General features: G+C 38.2%; 1 protein-coding gene across 1 annotated transcript in view; it reads left to right on the top strand.

Annotated features, from left to right (window-relative positions):
* TGFBR1 (transforming growth factor beta receptor 1) overlaps positions 1–19,045 on the top strand; it is a 34,393-nt gene extending 15,348 nt beyond the window's left edge. The window contains exons 5-9 of the mRNA XM_050308374.1: positions 5,133–5,300; positions 5,883–6,039; positions 12,121–12,245; positions 12,901–13,031; positions 14,393–19,045. Coding sequence (XP_050164331.1) covers positions 5,133–5,300; positions 5,883–6,039; positions 12,121–12,245; positions 12,901–13,031; positions 14,393–14,518 — 707 coding nt within the window. The 3' untranslated portion in view covers positions 14,519–19,045. The remainder of the gene's footprint in view (positions 1–5,132; positions 5,301–5,882; positions 6,040–12,120; positions 12,246–12,900; positions 13,032–14,392) is intronic.
* The last annotated feature ends 753 nt before the right edge of the window (positions 19,046–19,798 follow it).

Here is a 19,798-nt window from a genome sequence, read left to right as displayed (position 1 = left end):
TTAACAGTCTTTCATTGTAGATGCTGGTACTAACTGATAAATACTTACTAGGTGCTGGGTGCAAGATGAAGTATTTTTTCACAGAAATAATATCTGTCAAGGATTTGCATGCATTTCTCTATAGGGCAAACTGCTGAATGCATTCAGGAGTTACTACAGCCTAGCTGGAATGCACAAGGTCATTAGACTTTAAGATGTAACTGCATGTCTGAGACATTGTATACATGACTACAAGAGATACAGCAGTACAAGTATTTTTAAAAATTGGCAAAGGACTAGTACAGCAGAGCTTTGGAACAAAGCCATGCTGCATTTCTTGCTACTACTAAAGGCATTAAGTAGGTCTTTCCTCTTACTGCAACTGCATGTTTTTCACAACTGCAGGGGAACATCTGTCTGGCCATTGTAGTGTACAGTTGCTGGAAGGGTTACCTTTGGGTAGGAGGGTGTGTGTATAGATTAGAGCTTGTAACTGTCTTCACTTCTTGTTCTACTACACCATTTAGACAGTTCTCATGCCTTGATGGCACATTATCTTCCTCTACTTCCCCAGAGCTGCATGTTCAGAAGGCTACAGGAGCTGGTCCAATCTGTCTGCTTCCCATCCCATAATTTACTGGGAAATACATGCTGCTATTAAGCCAGCTTGAGAGCTGAGAAGCAATGAATGATTGTAACTGCAGTTGTGCTCTGTCTGACAAGTATTTGCGTTGTGGGTAGCTCTGTGCTTAGCCACAAGTGTACACTAACTTTCAAGTACTGCTAGGTCAGGGAAATTACTTTCAGGGGCATGTGTTGTCTTGTTATGAACCACCTAAACACACAGTTCGGTTTTTGTGGGGGGTTTTTTGTTTTGTTCTCTCTAAGCTAGATACTTAGCTAAAGTGTATCAAGGGTACTTATCTGTGCTATTCTACTAATGAAGGAGTAGTGACAGCAACCTTGGTTTACAGTACTAAAAGTTTCTCTGGGTTAGCTGTCTTTTACCATAACTGTGTAGTCATGTTACAACTAAGATGAGGTCATGTACTGCGCACTTTCAGATAACTTTATGCACCAAAATACTTTGACCTTCCTTCCACTTAACTGAAAGCCGCACTTCCCTTGGTGGAAGTTTTGTTCAGAGTACCTTTCACGGTAAGCAGATCCCCAGGAGTGATGTTAAGCAACATGCTGCACAGAAATGAGCAGAATTCCTTCCTCTTGAGAAAAGTAATATTTGAGCCATTTATTCTTTTTGAAGCTTTGGCTTTAGCCTGAGAAGAAGGAATTTGACTGGAAGATCTTGTTAATCTATATGGCTCAAGTGCTTTTCATCAATTTAATCAGATGACTATCTCAATTTAATAGAGTCAAGCTGTTTTGTGAACAAAACACCAGTCATCCTTCAGTCACTAACATCTCCCTGAATATCTCATTTCTAACAGCTTTCTTGTTGCAGATTCCATCTGAATCTTATATTTTCACTGCTTTTTCATGTTGGTTTTTTTTGTGTGTGTATGTTACATTATCTCCATGCCAAAAAAGGCTAAATCTGTGCTTTAAAACACTTGACACGTGACATGACACTACTGAAGACATACAATTAGGCAGTTTCTGTAACTTCTGTATGTTCAGCTTGTAACATGTTTGAAAACTTGTACCAAGCTTGTACCAAGCAATACTGTCACAGCTTAAAACCTAGAATTTTATTTAAAAACAAACATGTACCACATCAGAATTTTTGCTAATACCAGTGTGAAAGAAGCAGTTTTCATTTACATGAATTCAGTCAATTGAATTTTAATTGAAACTTGATTATATATTTGATAAAGCAATTGTTATAAATTCTTCTTTTCAAGAGGCAGCCTGAACTTGCTTGGATGTCAAACTGTAATCAGTCTCCTAACAACAAGTTTGAAAGTTTCTATACTCAGAATTTCAATTTTTTTTTTTTTTTTTTTTTTTTAGAATTGCAAAAGGAAAACCTTTTACCTCTGAGTGATTTTGATGGTCTAAAATACTTCGGGGTCTCTTGCAAATAGATAAAATAACCATAATTAGTCTCTTAAATATATTTCTAATAACATACGTAATTTTTTTTTGTAATTTTTGTGAACATGCTGAAATTGCTTGAGATTCCTGATCATTGTGTGTATATAAACCAAATTAGATTACCTTACCATATAATACTGTGCTACTGTATGTAATTACAACTGAGTGTAATTACTTTTTCTTACCTGATAAGGCAAATCCTGTGATTGAAAGCTTCATGACAGATGCTGTTTACTCTGCAGCCAAAAATACTCAGGGTCAGGTTAATTATTACTTGGTAATAATTAACTATTGTCAACAGTATAAGAAGACTTAAGTTTATCATAATGTGTTCTACTTAATGTGCTAAAAAGTTTTATAGCTTGTCAAATACAGCAAGGCAAGGAGAACATAGTAGGTCCCATCTGATAGCTGGACATTGGATCTATTACTGCATTTCAGCTTACATGAATAATTAATATTCATGTAAGCTTGGATGCTACACTGTCTCTTATTAAAATCTGATTGAAGGGCCACAAATACAACATGTAAGAGGAAAAAATCATGGCTCCTTTCAGAATGGATAGTAAGCCCAGCTTTATATTTTCTTCTTTGGAAGGAAGGTAAAAACTGAATATTAAGGCTTGCAGGTAATAAGTAAGATAAAACTGAAGTAGAAGTCTGTAATCAGCGGCATATTCTCCTCTTAGGTGGGCATGTAGAGTTATGAGAGGGGAACTTTATGCAAAGGCACCATAGTCTTGATTCAGGGCAGTGATAATTATTCAAGAACTGACATCTTTTAAAGAGCTTATATAAACACAACAGATCTGGTAGATTAATTAAAATTAGTTTAATTTCTCACTTTTTGTTGTCTAGTTTAGACACCTGCTGAGGTCTCCCATTCATAAGAAACAGGAAAAGAAATCAAATAGAGGACCAAGTAATGAGTGTGCAATGCCCAGGAGAGCATTATTTCAGGCAATGTGGGGTCATAAGTCATGAAGCAGTAGGATAAAACTGAGTGAAGAGAATATTCTGAAGTGATTAAGTTAGTTTACTTTGAACTTTTGCAGCTCTTTGGAGCTCTTCGATTATATGTATTTGAGAGTATCTCTTATGTGCCTGTGGACTCCTACCTGCTTCTAATGGGTCTATAAGATTGATTTAGTGAAGCTAATACTGTTGGATTGACTTTTCAGAGACCATAATTCTCCTTGGGAAAAGTCACATTTAATACTATGCGGAGTTAAATGAGTTCATGCTTGGATATTGCAAAGTAGCAAGAGAAGGAGCAGTTTTAATTAGAAAAAAATTGAAGCTATTTTAAAAAATAATCTTTAATTTCCTTATTCTTTGTTAAAAATACAGAACTTGGGCATCCCTTCTGTACCCAAATCCGGGCATATTATAAGACTCTTCCTGCTGCAATAGCAGCTTTCTAACAGCCCTTTAAAGGTTAGAGCATGTGATTGCTTTCTTTTGCCTGTTTAAATTAGCAACTTATTATTATTTTATTATTATTTTTAATATATTTATATATTATTATTATTTATTAACTTATTATTAACAACTATTCTGTAGCAAGCTAGAATTCTCTTTCCATTATGGGAATTGTTTGAATGTAGATTAGTCTTTTATTTCCCTACGCTGAAGTATTTGGAGACCTTTTATTTTATTTTTCCACTACTTTTAGTGGTGTCGCTGGCCTCCCTAGGAATATCCAAGTAAAAGACAAGGTTTCAAGTTTTCCCATGCCCACTGAAGTGTTTATTAGAGATTAGCATAAGTGCTTCCATGAAGGTAGTTTCTGTCAATCTGTAGATCTGGCATTTTGTGCCTCTGGCTTTCCCTGGGGCAAGTGTGTTCCTTTGAAACTAAAAATTTTTCAGTATGTTTATGATAGGAACTAACTCCTCACTCCTGAATTTACTTTTCTGATTCGTGTTCTTTGTATTTAGTTCCTGAGTAATCCTTAGGGACTAATACATAATGAGACACCTTACTGACTTCTGCTGAGTGTTCTCACTTGTTCTCAGTACATGGGGGTTGTATAATTCAGGATAGAAGTCCAGATGAAATCTTTTATGGGATGATGAAAGATTCTTCTTCAAAAGTTGCTAGCTATAAAAACACTTCTCAGGTTTGCCACTGGAGAGTTACTTTCATAACAAAACCAAATTGGAAAACCTTCTCTGGGTGTATTTTTACTTCTTAGGTGAAAAAACCTTTTGCACCCCTCTTGATTTGGATCTCTTAATAGTCTTCTCTATATGGCTTAAACTTCAAAGTATTTTGTGTCCACTACTTAAACAGTGTGAATGATAAGAACTAAGTTCTTATCTGTCATTTATTTGCCCTGGAATATCTACACATGTATTATGGCCTGTCTTGTTTTTCACAGTTCAGTGAGAAGTCATGCAGCAGGCTGGTTTTCTCAGTGTTTTTCTTTACTCTTGTGCCTCCTGGAAATCTCAATTGTGGCCAGCAATTGAGAGGTCACTAGAGGAGGGATTTAACTTTTTTCTTGAAGTCATATGTCCAATTGTTGCCTGTAAGCGTCTACTCTAGGAAGAAAAATCCACCAGCTGCTGGTAACTGTGGAAATTGTCTCCCAGGTTGAGGGCACGTTATGGGAAGACTGAAGGAGTTAGGGAGCTTAGCTTAAAACACTTTTTTTAAATTAATAGTTAGCCTGGACAATATTGTACTAGACTGATAGTGACAGGATTAGTTTTATGTTGTGCATTCAGCACGGTTCCCTGCCTCCCCCACTCCAGCAGAAAAGTTAGGGAATGGCAAGACCTGGCTAATAACCTGAATAGTTCACTCTGAATATTCATCTCAGAATTATGGTGACATGAGTTTTCTATGGTTTGTCTTCTAGTTTAAATAAAAGAATACTTACTAAGCTATTCAGAAAGTCTCCCAGGATATTGTCAGCCCTTACAGAGGTGTTTAAATGCTACAGGGATAGAAGTAAAGATTTAAGAGTCTAACTTGCTGAGTTTACTTGCAAAACGTAATTTGTACTTCATAAGCATTGTATAAAAGTAGAATATGTGGTTTACTTGTCTTTTGTGTGTGTACGTGTTATTCATGCCAGTGTTATTTTGCAGACAATGGTACATGGACTCAGCTGTGGTTGGTGTCAGACTATCACGAGCATGGGTCACTCTTTGATTACCTGAACAGATATACAGTAACAGTGGAAGGAATGATAAAATTAGCTTTGTCCACTGCCAGTGGTCTTGCTCATCTGCACATGGAAATTGTTGGCACACAAGGTAATCTTACAGTTCTTCAGTTTATCACATGGATAATACTGGTTGGTTTTCTGGTTTTGTTTTTGTGTGTTGTTTTTTTTCAAATGACATATCAGTAGTTCATTCTACTATGTGATAATTTTTAATTAATAGAACTTAATTTGGAAGGCTTTTTGTCTTCCTTTCTATGGCATTATGATGTAGCAATCGTTCCTCCAAAACACCTATTAAAAGGCACCAACTAATGGTGCATGTAGTATCTTCTTAACTTCAAGTTGAGACAGCACTAAGGGTCTATTTCCAGAAATGTTAGAAATTTTTTTTGTGGGAAATAATATGTGTGTGCTATAAATTTTTGCAGGAATAGGGAAAGGAGCAATAGAGTGGTGTGATATGGTAAACATGAGGCACTTTCCTGAACAGCCAGGCAATCCACAATAAAAGGTTTCAGGAGTTACCTTCATGCATGTAAAGTGTCAGAACTGGAAGGAGTTCTGTAACTTCAAACAAAATTTGCACCAGGATTAGAATAAAAGCAGTTTGATTTTATTTTATTTTTTTTTTTTAAATACAGATATGTTATTTCTATTTTTTCCCTTCCAGGCAAACCAGCGATAGCCCACAGAGATTTGAAATCAAAAAATATATTGGTGAAGAAGAATGGAACATGCTGCATTGCAGACCTGGGATTGGCAGTTAGACATGATTCAGCTACAGACACAATCGATATTGCCCCAAACCACAGAGTGGGAACAAAAAGGTAAAATCATTCACGTGATGTGTCAGGCAACTTCTGTAATAAAATGCTATGTTTTTTCTTGTCCCATATAGGTTTTTTTGATATAAATATAAGCAGCAGGGAAATGTAGTGGCAGATATAGTTAGACAGTAAGAACTTTAAAGAATGTTAATTGTTGGTACGTGTAAAATACTGAAAACTTGCAAAATACTGTAGGTATAAGTATGTATTAAAACGATTAAGAGACTTCATGACTGATGGCGTAATAGACTCCAGTGCTTTATTCTTGCCTTGTGTTGCATGAAAATGTTACACTCCTGCTTGACTGGGAGTCAAGCAAGTGAGATAGGATGTTAACAAATGAAAGTAAAAAGCTGGGTTTTTTCAGTGTGAAGCCTATGTGGTAGAACATAAAAGGTGCAGAATCTTGGACACGTTCTTTCTTGGAACCACATTTTTGAGAGAAATACAAGAACTTAAAACAGCAGTCCTCTTTGTCATCTAATGCATAGATAGAACCATCAGTGGATGAGTCAATATACTTTCTTTTAAAAGACTACTTTTCCATTTGAAAATACGGATTTTTCTTGCCCTTAAAAGAATTTGAAACTGTTTAATTCCATCAGCAAACTGCAAATTAACTTACTGGCTGTAATTTATCATTGCTGAACCTTCAGACAATAATAACTGGAAGCTGTTCTGAGGAGAAGATAAATTTCCTTTAGTAAGCTGTACAGCTACACAGCATACAGAGATAGCAGCACTAACAGTGAACCATAACAACCATTGGGGATGTGGGGAACTTTTTGTTCTTTTGATGCCTAAAGGTTCAGTGGTATGACAAACTGAAGTTTGGACACTGGTCATGGAGAAATGTGTGACAGCCAAGCCTATACGCCTTAGCAGTGTTAGAGAAAATTCTGTGTTGATGTTGGCCAATGTCCAGTCCACACATAAGAAATACTTTTGTTATGTATCTCTATAGGTGGCAATATTGCAGGGGAGGGGTGTGATGGGCATTTTATTGTGAACTAGGATGCCCCTTCAACTGTGTCTTTGGAAGGAAAAAACCCCAAAACATTATTTTAAGGCCCGGTCAACTAAAGCTTTTAGAACATGTACTGAAAATTTCTTTTTCTGACAGTTACATTGCTGAAGTTACTCTTTTCTAAAGCTCTGCTGTACTATTCCTTTGCCAGCTTTAAAAATACCACACAAAGTGTCAGATAGGATTTATTTTCTGAACTACTGCTACATTACAAGGTACTGGGCATTATTCCTTCTCAAAGTCCCTAGTAATCATTGGTAGTGAAGCAGCAGGCTTACTTTGGAATTTGTCATTGCAAACTTTGCTGCATGCAGGGCACATACCACGTGTGATTTTTGTCTTTTTTACTACACCTACGTGCCAAGAAAAACAGTGTACAAATCGGTTAGTCTAGTTAGTTAGTTAGTACAAATCTCTTTAGTCATTGAAGAAAGAATCCTTTCAGCTGTGTCTGTAGATCCCACTTACCAGATCTCTTCTTGCATAGGCATTATTAAATTGCTTATTCATCTGCCTTATGCTTCTTCTCAAGGGTAAAGCTGTAGCAACTCTTGCTTTACTGCAGTGGGCACCAGCAGGACTAATTTGTTTCCCATTTAAAAGACATTTGTCATTTCTACCTCTCTGAAAATTGCTCATTCTTGTAAAAGGCTTGGTCCCCTCTTCCTCCTTCTTGTGCATTCTTAGGTAAGTAACTCTGCACCTCTGATTAATTTTTCATAGTACAGGTCAAGTCTTACCTGTTCAGTGACAGTTTTAGCTCCCGTTGATTGTCACTGCTGGAAGCTCTTCTGCACATGGAAGCTCCATGTACAAGTTCAGGGGGATTTGACAAAGTTTATATTTTTCTAATTGTTATAAAAATGCAAGCAAACTCACTCTTGGGTGAGTGATTGAGGTGTTGAGTCAAACTAACGATCCTTCTTTTCTGCTCAGAGGCTTAGCTTTACCAGAGGATGTGAACTGTATGCTTTCACAGCTCAGCCTGCAGCTTTCATAGCTCAGCCTGCAGCGTAAAGCAGGGAACATGAGCTTTAAACTGAGAAGGAAATAGAATCCCTCTCTCGCTCCCTGAGGCAATTAAAAAAACCCTCATTCTCTTTTTATTTCTTTTAAAAGTATGGCCCAGCTGTTAGTTTGGGTAGTTCAAATAGGCTGTGTTTAAAAGAAGGTTGACAGCAAATTCTTCCTTTACATGGGTGCTTCTCTGAAGTTTATCTGAACCAAATATGAGCAGAATTCTACCTTCTGAGTATAGGCTTAATGAAGATGTCACACTCGGTATCGTTGTGTATGGGTCCTGTTTGATGACACCAAGCTCCCTCTATGTTGTACAGGAAATTTAGGCAATTAATCCTGAGCTTTTGGACCAAAAGGGATGGGAGAAAGAGGTCAGTAGGCACCTAAAGTTTGGCAAGACCACGGTCAACATAATTTGTAGACTTGTGCTTTCATTCTTGGATGATACTGAGCTGCAAACCTTGTTCAGAAGGTCAGAGTTAGTCTGTGTAGAGTAGCTCTCTTCCAGAACCTAAAATACTGTTTCTGGCAAGCGATGCATTTCCAGTGCATAAGCTATGAGGAGATGCCTGCTTCTCTCCCTTTTGTCTAACAGCCATGAATGGTTCATCTGCTAACCTCATTTAGATGACCTACTTGCCTTTCACCTCTCTTCTTCCAGCAATAGTCTCTCAGACTTTTTGAGCAGTCACCATTCAGTGTTATGGAAGCCAAAGCCAATCTAAATGCATTGATCGAGGATCATGGTAAGAGGTCACTTTGCCAATAAATTCAATGGAAGTCACACTGGGGGGAAGGAGGGAGGGGTTTTTTGCCACATTCAGGCCTCTTATAGTCTTAGATGTTAAAACTCTTGTCCTTAGGATGATTTACAGAAGTTGAGACAATCTCCTTCGTTGCTTGTTTAAGTGATTCTGGCTGACTTCTTGCACCATGGTTGGGGTTTTTGGTTTGGTGTTTCTTAAGGTCCATCAGTCTTCTCATCCCTGTGGGATCTTAAGATAGAGCAAATATTTATGCTTTGTGCTAAATTCCAAGCTGATTACTATACTGTCAAGCACATGAAGTAGCACAAAAGTATCCAGTAATGCAAAATCCTTGGAGAGCATCGAAACACTCACCACGGTCTTGCATTCTTGATTGCAATGTTTTTGATATGGTGGACCAGAACAATTTGAACCTTGTCCATATTAAAGCTTGTGACATGTAAACTTAACTTGACTCAGCTTCCATTCAATAATTACTGTCAAAGTAAACCTTACATTCCACTTTAGACAGTTGTCCTCTGCTTGTGATGTGTTTATCAGTTGTGAAGAATTGGTATGCCTTAGAAGAACTCTTGTGTCAGCAAACCTTGTTCTGGGTAGTTAGAACAGATGTAGCTACTGGTTTTGGGTTTGCTCCTTTTTTTGATAGCCCTTGCCTCCTTGTGTCGTTGTAGTTTTCATAATACACAGTAGTGCTGAGAGAGTTCTGAAGGGTATGATAATCCTGAAATTTGTTTTAAGTAGTGTGTCTTGTATTCTGTGTACCATCCATGGTACTGGAAAAGAAAGAAAACCCTAGTATTATGTGATTAAATGAAATCATGCCTAGGTTTCTGTGGCTGTTCCAGGCACTAGAGTATTCTACTCTAGTGATCTATGTGTGTTGCTTTATTACCAGTCAACAGTGCTCTCCAAAGCCCTGGTGCCATTCTTTGCATGCTTCATTAATGTCAGCCTGGGACTGATGGGGCAGTGATGTGGAGAAACACACTGAACTCTGCTAAACATTACATGCTGGATTTAGCTGCCAGAGCTGTACCAGAATGATAGAGCAAATACCACAACTGATGTTGACTTGATGCAGCAAATACCATTCATTCTTTCCATCAGCCAGTTAGGATGCTGCTGTCAGTAGCTCTCACAGTAAGGTCCACACTGACATTTTGCTTGACGTTCTCACATTAGGCTTAGTCACTAAACAAGGTAACAATGAGTTGGATGCCATGACCAGTTTTCAGTCCTCGTTTCTCAGTTGAAAATTTGTCACAGGTTTGTTTTTTAGGTTTGCCTTTTTTTTTGGGGGGGGGGCGGGGGAGAATGTGGATAAAGTAAGCTTGTGAGCATTGTGAGCACTTCTTAAAGTGTAACCCAAATAACATTTACTATTATGATGAAGAATGAGCTACTGCAGTGGTAGGGAGCCTTTGTTCTCAAGGAATTTTTAACACTGCTGTTTTTTTAACCAGGACTTCACACGTATTTCCTCTTTAGTCTTGTTAGGGGATGTTTTAAGTGGTTGCTATAACTTGTCAGATTCCAGGAACTGGGGCTTCCTCCTGCCTGCCCTCTGGAGCCCAGCTGGTGTGTCCTGGAGGGCTGGGGCTCTGTTCATCTGAGGCCCATGGATGCGGCTGCTGCTTTCTTTCTTGTATTCAACCAGTCATACACACACATACACAATACTGACAGGGCTGATTACACAGATTGCTATGCACCATGTGCTGTCTTCAACACCCACATAAAACACTGTCAGAACTTGTATAAAACATAAGTATAGACAGCCAAGTCTCCTTCCTTATCTTCAGCTGATCAGGACTGAACTTCATTACTGAAAAGCACACACTCCTTTCTGCAGCCTCACAGGTCCATGCATGTTTATGAATCCCTCAACCATTCCTACAACACTCTGTGTCCAATGCTCTCTTTGGTGCTCTGTGGGTCTCCTACTCGCCAGCTGGATTAGTGCACAGTAGCAAACAGATGATGTAGTCATATGCACCCTACATGCGTGGATACCCTCAAATACCAGTGTGGGCCCTCCTCCTGTCAAACATCCCTGCCTAGGCCACCTACTTGCTGGCCTAGACCAGCTTGAAGTTTGCCAGAGAATTCCAACCATGCACACCAGCCACGTATACCAGGTTTGGGGAAATGCAAACCACCTGGCCCAGCCTAGCAGCTGGCACCCAGGCACATAAGACCTGTGACTCCCACTCCAGTTGCTGGTGCTGGGAGACCTGTACTCTGCTTTTCTCATCCCCATTCTCTCCTGTAGCTGGTTCATGTAGGGTGTAACTGTGAAGCCTCTGACCCATGGTCCCACTTCAGTGGGACTGAAGCGGAGACCCTCATTTACTACAGTTGCTGGCCACAGGGATTCCTTCACCTGCTGTCTGACTACAGTTGCTCACCCAGAATTTATTCACACTGGTCCTCCCGCAGTTGCTCCAGATATTTGGTCTTAACACCTGTGGACCTGTGCTTCTAGGATCTGCATTTCCCTTTCTGCTACTGATGTTGAGACTCTCCTTTTCTCTAGTTGCTTGTGACCCCAGGCCTGAGGGCAACTTCATCCCTTGTCCCACTCCAATTGCTAGACCTGAATTCACTAATACCTGCCTCCAGTTGCTTACATATAGTTCTTAAAAAACACGTGCCCGTGGGGTTGACAGTGAGATTACGCAGAAAAACAGGTTTTAATAAAATAGGGTGCACTGGCAAGCACGTGCACATTGGCAACCTTTTATGCAACTGACCCCTTTGCTACCCTTTTCTATCTGTTGCCCCACTTCTGTTCCCTTTCTCCTAAACATTCCTTAATAAGCATTGCATATTCCCACAGGCTTCCCTTGAATATCCACAGTCCTCATGTTCTTCTTGTTTTCTGTTTATTAGCATTCACAGTGTCCAGACTGGGCCTCCCTAAAGCTATGCATTTCTTAGTAGCCTATCCATTAGCAAGTGGAGACTTTTGGTCTTTGTTACTGTCTCTGTTATCCATTGTCTGTCAGGTTTATGGCTGTACTTGTTTATAATTTCACATTTACTTTTTCCCCCCATTTCTTTGCTTGTTCCTCTCAGTTTACTTATCCCCTTTGCACTCAAAGGTCTGTGATTGGATAATCTTAATGAAGCAGATTTTCCTTTTTCCCTTTTTCCACATAAATATTTTAATTTGGTTTTGAGCTGATCAGTAGTAGTGAACTTTCTCTGCTCTAAGTGTTTATGAAATTAAATGTGTTTTTTTTTTTTTTTTATTGCAAACAGGTACATGGCTCCTGAAGTTCTAGATGATTCCATAAATATGAAACATTTTGAGTCATTCAAACGAGCAGACATCTATGCAATGGGATTAGTTTTTTGGGAAATTGCTCGGCGGTGTTCAATTGGTGGTACGTGGCAATCTTTACAAAATTGTCCATACTAAGAAGTTTTAAGTAACGTACTCAAACTTACTTAGATTCTGAAAACAGTTTGCTCTAAAAATAGTGCAAGGTAATAGCCAGTATGTCTCAGACTTTCTAGTTGTTAATCCTGTAAATGATGACTGATCTACTCAACTTCATTCTAAACTGAGGAACTATACCTGTTGAAGAATATTTGTGTCTTTTTTTTTCCCTAAAACTTTATATAGAGTGGAGAAAAGGGTGAAGTTAAATGTTCTGTGAGCAAGGGGCAAACACCACAAATAGGAGCTAGCTAAAATATGCTCAGATAACATCTATACCTTATTTAAAATGAGGCATGCTGTTATTAATTATATGCTCTGAAGAAGCATGTCTTTAGAATAGCATATGAAAAATTTCACAGAGCTTATATCTCTTCCAGTTTTATAAATTTTAAATTCTTCAAGGTTAATGTAAATGCTCCCAAGATATGGTTAAGGATTTTTTAATTATTATTTATTTATTTGTCAGTCATTGTAATGTAAATTTTAAAAATAAAACCCAAAAACTGGTTTTTCTTCCTAATAAGGAAGACAGCAAAAAAGAGGAGAATATGTCATCTAGTGTCATCTAAAATAAAGCCATTTTCAACCTATTACAGGAATCCACGAAGATTACCAGTTGCCATACTATGACCTCGTTCCTTCAGATCCTTCTGTTGAAGAAATGAGGAAAGTTGTGTGTGAGCAGAAGTTAAGGCCCAATATTCCAAACAGATGGCAGAGTTGTGAGGTATTAACTAACCTTGTTAAAGCTGCTTTAGTGGATGCTAGAGCTTTTAGTGATTTCAGTGGCTTAAAAACTGTGCTTGTTTTTGAAGGGAGAAGGGCTGCTTCTAGGAGAACTTAATTAATTTTGTTCTGATCATTGTGGCTTTATTAAATGTCATTGTTCCTTGGTTATACACTAGTATTTAAAAGTATTTTCATAAAAACTAATAGCTAACCCTGAATGCAGGATTCTAGAATCCCTTCCTGTGAAGCATAGGTGATGCTATTTAAATTAGAGCTAGTCTGAATTACATTATACAAAAAGCATCATTGCAAATAAATTTTGCAGTGGGGAGTTGTACTGTGTCTAAGTGGAATTGAGTTAACTTCCTTCATAGCAGCCTGTATGGTGCGGTGTTCTGGATTTGTGACCAAAACAGTTTGACAGCACACTGACGTTTTAGCTATTGCTGATCAACACGCAGCTTCAAGGCATTCTCCATTTCTTATCTGGGTTGGGGGTGGACAAGAGTATGAGAAGGAACACATTTGGGACAGCTGACCCAAATTGGTCAGAGGTAATATTCCATACCACTGCTCTGGGAACCCAGCTAGGGCTAGAACCAGTGCTTTCTGATTCACAGCTTAGCAGAACAGCTGTGGTAGGCTACAGAAGGAGTAAGGGATTGATAAGATATGATGTACATGAGACAGAAGAAGGAACTAGGTTGTGGCATGTGTGAAATGAATGCATGGGTGAAGGCCTGAGATAAGAGATTTGGGAAGAGAATACAGGAAGGAGAGAAAGGTGATGATATGCACTAGCAAGCTGTGGAGCCATTTTCTTAAATGCACTTCCTATCAGTGTAATACCGTTTTCAGTGTAAAATTTTGGAACATCTTCAGTTTTTTTGATTTGCTTTGTGAATGCTACTACACAAGTAACAGACTTCAGAGTATGGCTCTTTAAAGGATACAAATACTCCAAAAATTTTCAGGAAGACAGCTGATACATTTCCTAATTGCTTTATATTGAAGTAACTCCTTAACTGGAGGTACAATAAAAAAGAGTGTATTTTTGTCTAATGTGAAAATTCAGAAAACAGTTACAGACAAGCTACTAATTTTTCATTAAAATGTTTTTTCATGGGCCAAAAGCCTGCTGTAAAATACTGGGCTTGCTCTACAGTATTTAGAGGGTTTTGATTTTCTGTAAGTAAAGTAAGAATTTGATTTTTTTTTTTCCCAGACAGCACACTCTTCCACGCAGCTGTAGTACTGGTAGTAGACTTCAAAAATGCATGAAGAGGCTAAGGCAGGACAGCGTTTCCCTGGGCTGCATTGGAACAGCAATACATATAATGACTTGTCTTTCCTTTGCAGGCATTGCGAGTAATGGCAAAAATTATGCGGGAATGCTGGTATGCCAACGGAGCTGCCAGGCTGACAGCTTTGCGCATTAAGAAAACATTATCGCAACTCAGTCAACAGGAGGGGATAAAGATGTAATCCTGGATTTGCTACCGAAGAACACTGTAAAAATCCCTATCTGCACCAGAGTGGCGTGTTAAGATGGTTAATTGTTCTACCTCACTGGGGGAACAGAAGGATATTGCTGCCTTTTAGTACTTCATAGGAACGTCACGTATTAGGATTTTTGTGGATGTGCTAAACAGTTGTGTTGGGTCCTTTCTGTGCACTATGAACCTCTTTCCCAGGTTACTTACAAAACGTCATATATTCTTGTTTTATTAACTTGTAATTTTTTTATTTGGAAAGCTGATAGCTGGTTTTTACTAGTTAACTGTGCTAAAAGTAGGAGGTCACTACTAAAATGGAACCGGTTCACCATATTGTTCTAAAGTGCATTGATGATTCTTCAGGCAACTTCATTCCTGGCTGGTACATTGACTATTCTGAACCACTGTCTCAATTCCTTGATTCAGATTGTGAATGTACACTTGGAGTATACTTTGCTTGCTATTAAGGTAGTGTATCTTTTGGACTCTGACCTTGACTTACAAATTGACCTCATTCAGTTGTGGGAACATAACTTATGCAACTATACTTTATACATGATTATTGGGGTTTTTCCACTTTTTCAGAACATTACATTGCCTTCAAAATAGATTGTATCACACCAGTAAGTGCCACTTTTGAATCTTTTAATGCAAAGCAGTAGGAACATACAAAGCCTTTGGTACTTTTGGTTTCAAAAATAGAAGTTAAAAATCAACTGTTCCTTTGCCTAGCTAAGATTTAACTCTCACTTGTTTCAGCAACATAATTCATGGAATATTTTTAATTTTACCAAAATCTGACTCTTGATACCACTGTAGGAGTTTTAAATAGTGTAAGCTGGTAAATTCACTGTCATATTTTGTAATTGTCAAGTTATGAGTCATAATTATGTAGATGATTTTTTTTTTCTCAAGCGGTACTTCTAAAAAGCTTGAAGTACCTCTCTACTTCAGAAAAGTAGCAAGAGTAAAATGTTCTTAAGGGAGACCTTGCTTCAGTAAGTCAAACATGAAAAGCATATTTTCTGTGTAGTTCTGCTGAGTCTTAAGGCTCAAAGAACAATATTTGCAATTAAACGAGGATTAAGTGCACCTGTAATTAGAGAAAAGTTATTTGAGCTTTTGTACTAGAAAGGTCAAAGCTGCTTAAAAATTTTATGTGCATATATGTTGTGTGCCTCATACACAAAGTGGTGAGCTACAGAAAGTGGTGAGCTTGCAGGTCTTTGGATACAAATACCAGAGGATTCCAGCAATCCTCTTCATATGAGAAGAACAAAGCTTATGGTGGCTTGTGTTGTCATAAGAACACAGAAGAATATGCGTGGCCTTAGTCAAGATTTTCCTGAGATTTTAAGGGTATCATAAAATTCTCACAAGCCTGTATAGAAATTGAGTTGCTTGCTGCCCAAATGTGCAACTTCTGGAGGGGGCTGGAAGAATTAATATTGAAAATTCTCCTTAAAAAACTGCTGTTACCAGGATATTTTAGTTGCAGTTTTAGGAAGAGTCTGGTTGACCTTTGGTTTCATCAATGCCTAAAACAATCTGTAGTATTTCAGTGTGGAAATATGCCTGGCAATTAATATGCCCCCTAACCTCCTACTCTCAGGACACATCAGTACCCATCCCACTACACAACACACATGGCAATGTTACCTTTGCTTCCCTTTCCTCCCTCAGCCCACTGAGAGTTGGTCACAAAGCTGGTAGCAGTGGTTGCTGACCAGCAGCACAGTCGAGATTCTGTTCCATGGTCTGTGATGTGTGGTAGCTAAAGCAGTAAGAAGAGTGGGGCCTAGTAAGAAGAGGCTACATAGGTGACTTAAGCCTTAGCCAAGATAAGCCTTTGCACTTCACTAACTTCTGTGTATTTCCTTTTTCATGTTGCCTGCTTGGAAATCAGTTTGGTTGATTGGGGAATTACAGACCCTCAGAAGTTGAATTGGAAATAATGAAATGCTTTATTCGGCCACCTTTATGGATGAGTTTACTCATACTGGAAGACAGCATTCAGGAGAAAAGGAAGAACTAAGGGAAGTTCTTGGAAAACAGGCTTAAACATACATACAGCTGTCACACTTGTGTTTGTTTGGCATTATCTGACAAGTCCGGCTTGTGTGCTTCAGGCCTCCCTCAATCAGAACTGAATTAAAAATTACTTCATGTAGGTATTTAAATAAACTATGCCTTGGTGCACATGGACAGCCATGCACCACAGCATTTTTCAGTTATGACTGTTCAGAAAAAAAATCACAGAATATGTTGAGTTGGAAAGGACCCACAAGGATCATCAAGTCCAACACCTGGCCCTGCACAGGGCCATCCCCAAGAGTCACACCATGTGCCTGAGAGTATTGTCCAAATGCTTTTTGAACTCGGTCAGACTTGGTGCTGTGAGTGTTCCTGGGGAGCCTGTTCAGGTGCCCAGCCACCTTCTAGGTGAAGAACTTTTTCTAAAATCTAACCAATGTTTGCATCTAACTTACCTCCCAAGCCTATCTACATGGCATGTCTCTCTAACTAAACTTCTGTGTATCTAGGCAGGTATTTAAAGAAAACAGATCAGCATCAAAGTATGCCTTATTGTATCTCCATGATAATGTCATAGGCTTCCTATTTAGCAATTTGTTAACTTTTTGGTAGCTTTGTTACATTTTCATACATGTTTTCATAGGTGTAGTTGGGTCTTTACCATAGATACAAATGGTATAGATCATACTTTAGAAACATCAGGCTCCTCATCATGCCTCAGATCTGTATAGTTGTCTTGATGGTAACATGAAATAGTAACATAATTCATCAAATAATTTTTTAGTGGCTTTTTTAGTACCCACCAAACTTTATCAGCATAATGTCTAATTTCCTAAAGTATAAGGAACAGTTCTGTGTCATTTTAAAGGGGATCTACAGCAGCTGAATGGCAATATTGGATGTGGATTATTCTGTCAGCTGTACAGTGGCTTGTTACATTGTCTCAACCACCTGCAAATCTTCATTCTCCTGAATTACCAGCAACTACTTTTACTTTGTTCTGACATTTCGCTTTGTAATAGAACTTTGCAAAAACAAAGCACAGAAGGATGCTTGACAGTGTATGACATTAGGAGCAGTATTTTGGAACAACCTTATTATTCTCGTTGGGCTGCAGAACAGGAAAATTCTGAATAGAGCTATATATATCCTCGGTTCTGACACCACAAACTTCAAGCTTTGTTCTTCTTTTCCATTATATAAACTGAACACCTTTTACAAAGGCTGTGTCTGTATATATTATGTAACTTTAAATGTTACCTGTGTAAGATCATATCTTATATATATGGACACAGGTACACATAAGTATTTTTTAAATTAAGATTGTAATATCACCAGATCTGCTCTTGGAAATCCAGGGGGACCAAAATATTTTAGCATTCAAAATATTAATTTTGTATCATTTCAAGTATATACCAAAACAGTTTCTAATTAATACTGATGCAAATGTTTATTGTAAATATTACATACATTGTACATCACTTAAGTTTTGCTGGATTTAATCAATTTTACATGTTAGTAGCATTGAAGCCTCAGTTTGGTTTACAGACTTGTGACCAGGTGGATGTGGACATGGAGAAAAGGAGCATTTGAAATGGTCTGATGCTGAAAAGCCTGAAATGTCATTTTTGAAATGCTGGAATTCTTCAGGGACCTTCCAACCTTAAAAGCTGGAATTCTGGGAAGTTTCTCAAGCGGACTTTCCAAGTGTGACACACTGCCACCCTCCAGTGGTTCCGCTTGTAATCCTAAGAAAGACTTTGTATATAGGTAAAGACATTGGGATTGACCGACTGTATGGGGACGTGAAGGTGTCAAATGAAGTAAGAGGCTATTTTATTTTTTCAGTAATGGCTCTGAGTGTGATTGCCATGAAATTCACCTTTTAGTTAGTTCCTTGTTTGTTGTGCCATTGAAATGATTGCAAGGTGTTGATCATTGTGTTTAAAAAACAAACAAACAAAAAACCCCTTCACCATATCAGTTGCTTTAAACTCAAATTACCTCTTAAAAGACCAAGGTACATTTACCTCATGTGTATATAATGTTTAATATTTTTCAGAACGTTCTCCAGGTTTGCAGTTACATGTTTCTAGAAATATGGGTATTTCTAAATTTACAACTTCAGCGGTACTAAGTGTATTTTCTGGTGCCCCAAAACACTTTAATTTTCTGTATTTTAATGTATTAGCAAGTTTGCTGCTTTGTCACTGTAGCACCTGCCCTTACATAGCTGTGTGGATACTGCCTTGTAAATTTTACTTTTTTGGATGATTTGAGAATCCTGTACAGATGCGTGTCACTTTTCTAAACCTTACCAAATTGTGCATTTCCCTTACATTTCTGAAAATATGTATTGTATTTGTAGAGTATACATTTCAATGGATTGTAAATAGGATAGTAGAAGAGTGGATGCTTATGTTAAGTGCTAACACTACAGTAGAAAGATTAAAGCAGTGAAAATAAATAACTTTTTTCAAAATGTGTGAGTTGTCTTTCAGAGCCATTAAGTAAAATGTGGCTTTACTGTGAATTCCTTTCCTCAGAAGAAATTTCTGCTAGTACAAAAATGATAAAAGAATTTGTTTGCTGAGGCAATCTGTCTCATCTGTGCTGTGCAGATAATGTGCCTGCTCTTCCTTGTGTCCTACAATAATTGTCCTACAAGGGTTGAATTGTCCTACAACAGTTAAATAAGAATCTTGCTGGTGCATCTCATCTCCTGGACAAAATATAACTCGGGACAAATTGTTCTGTCTCTACATTTATATTTGCATAGAAATAACAGCTGCTGAGGATTTCAGACTACTTAAACAGTTCCAGGCATCCCAGAATGGCAAGTTAAATCAGCTTATGTTGGAGTGGATCATTTCTGTGCAAAACTCTGGTTTAGGCTCCTGTTATATTTCTCAGGGAAACTGAAGATTTAGACACAACAACAATAGGGCATCTTGCCCTTCCATAACTTTTTGTTTTAATTTTGGCTTCGAAATAACCAGACAGAATTACGAAAAAGTACTTGTTACAGCAACCTTTCTCCAAAAGGGGAAGCTGTAAGGTGTTCAGAGAAGGCCAATAGCTATGTCAAAACACTGTGTTCCTGTTCAAATGCTGTTACAGGAGGTATGATTATTTGGCTGCAAATGCGTCCCTCTCCTGTGAGTGGCTAAAGGAAGTCAACTGCAAGCAACCAGAACTCAGTAAAATCCTGAATCCCTCTCCTGCATCTACTAGT

Source organism: Myiozetetes cayanensis, unplaced genomic scaffold, assembly GCF_022539395.1.
Source record: "Myiozetetes cayanensis isolate MyiCay16 unplaced genomic scaffold, myiCay2020 scf1, whole genome shotgun sequence".
NCBI classification, from domain to species: Eukaryota; Metazoa; Chordata; class Aves; order Passeriformes; family Tyrannidae; genus Myiozetetes; species Myiozetetes cayanensis.
The sequence above is the reverse complement of the archived record's forward strand: the minus strand, read 5'-3'. Positions and strand labels throughout refer to the sequence as shown.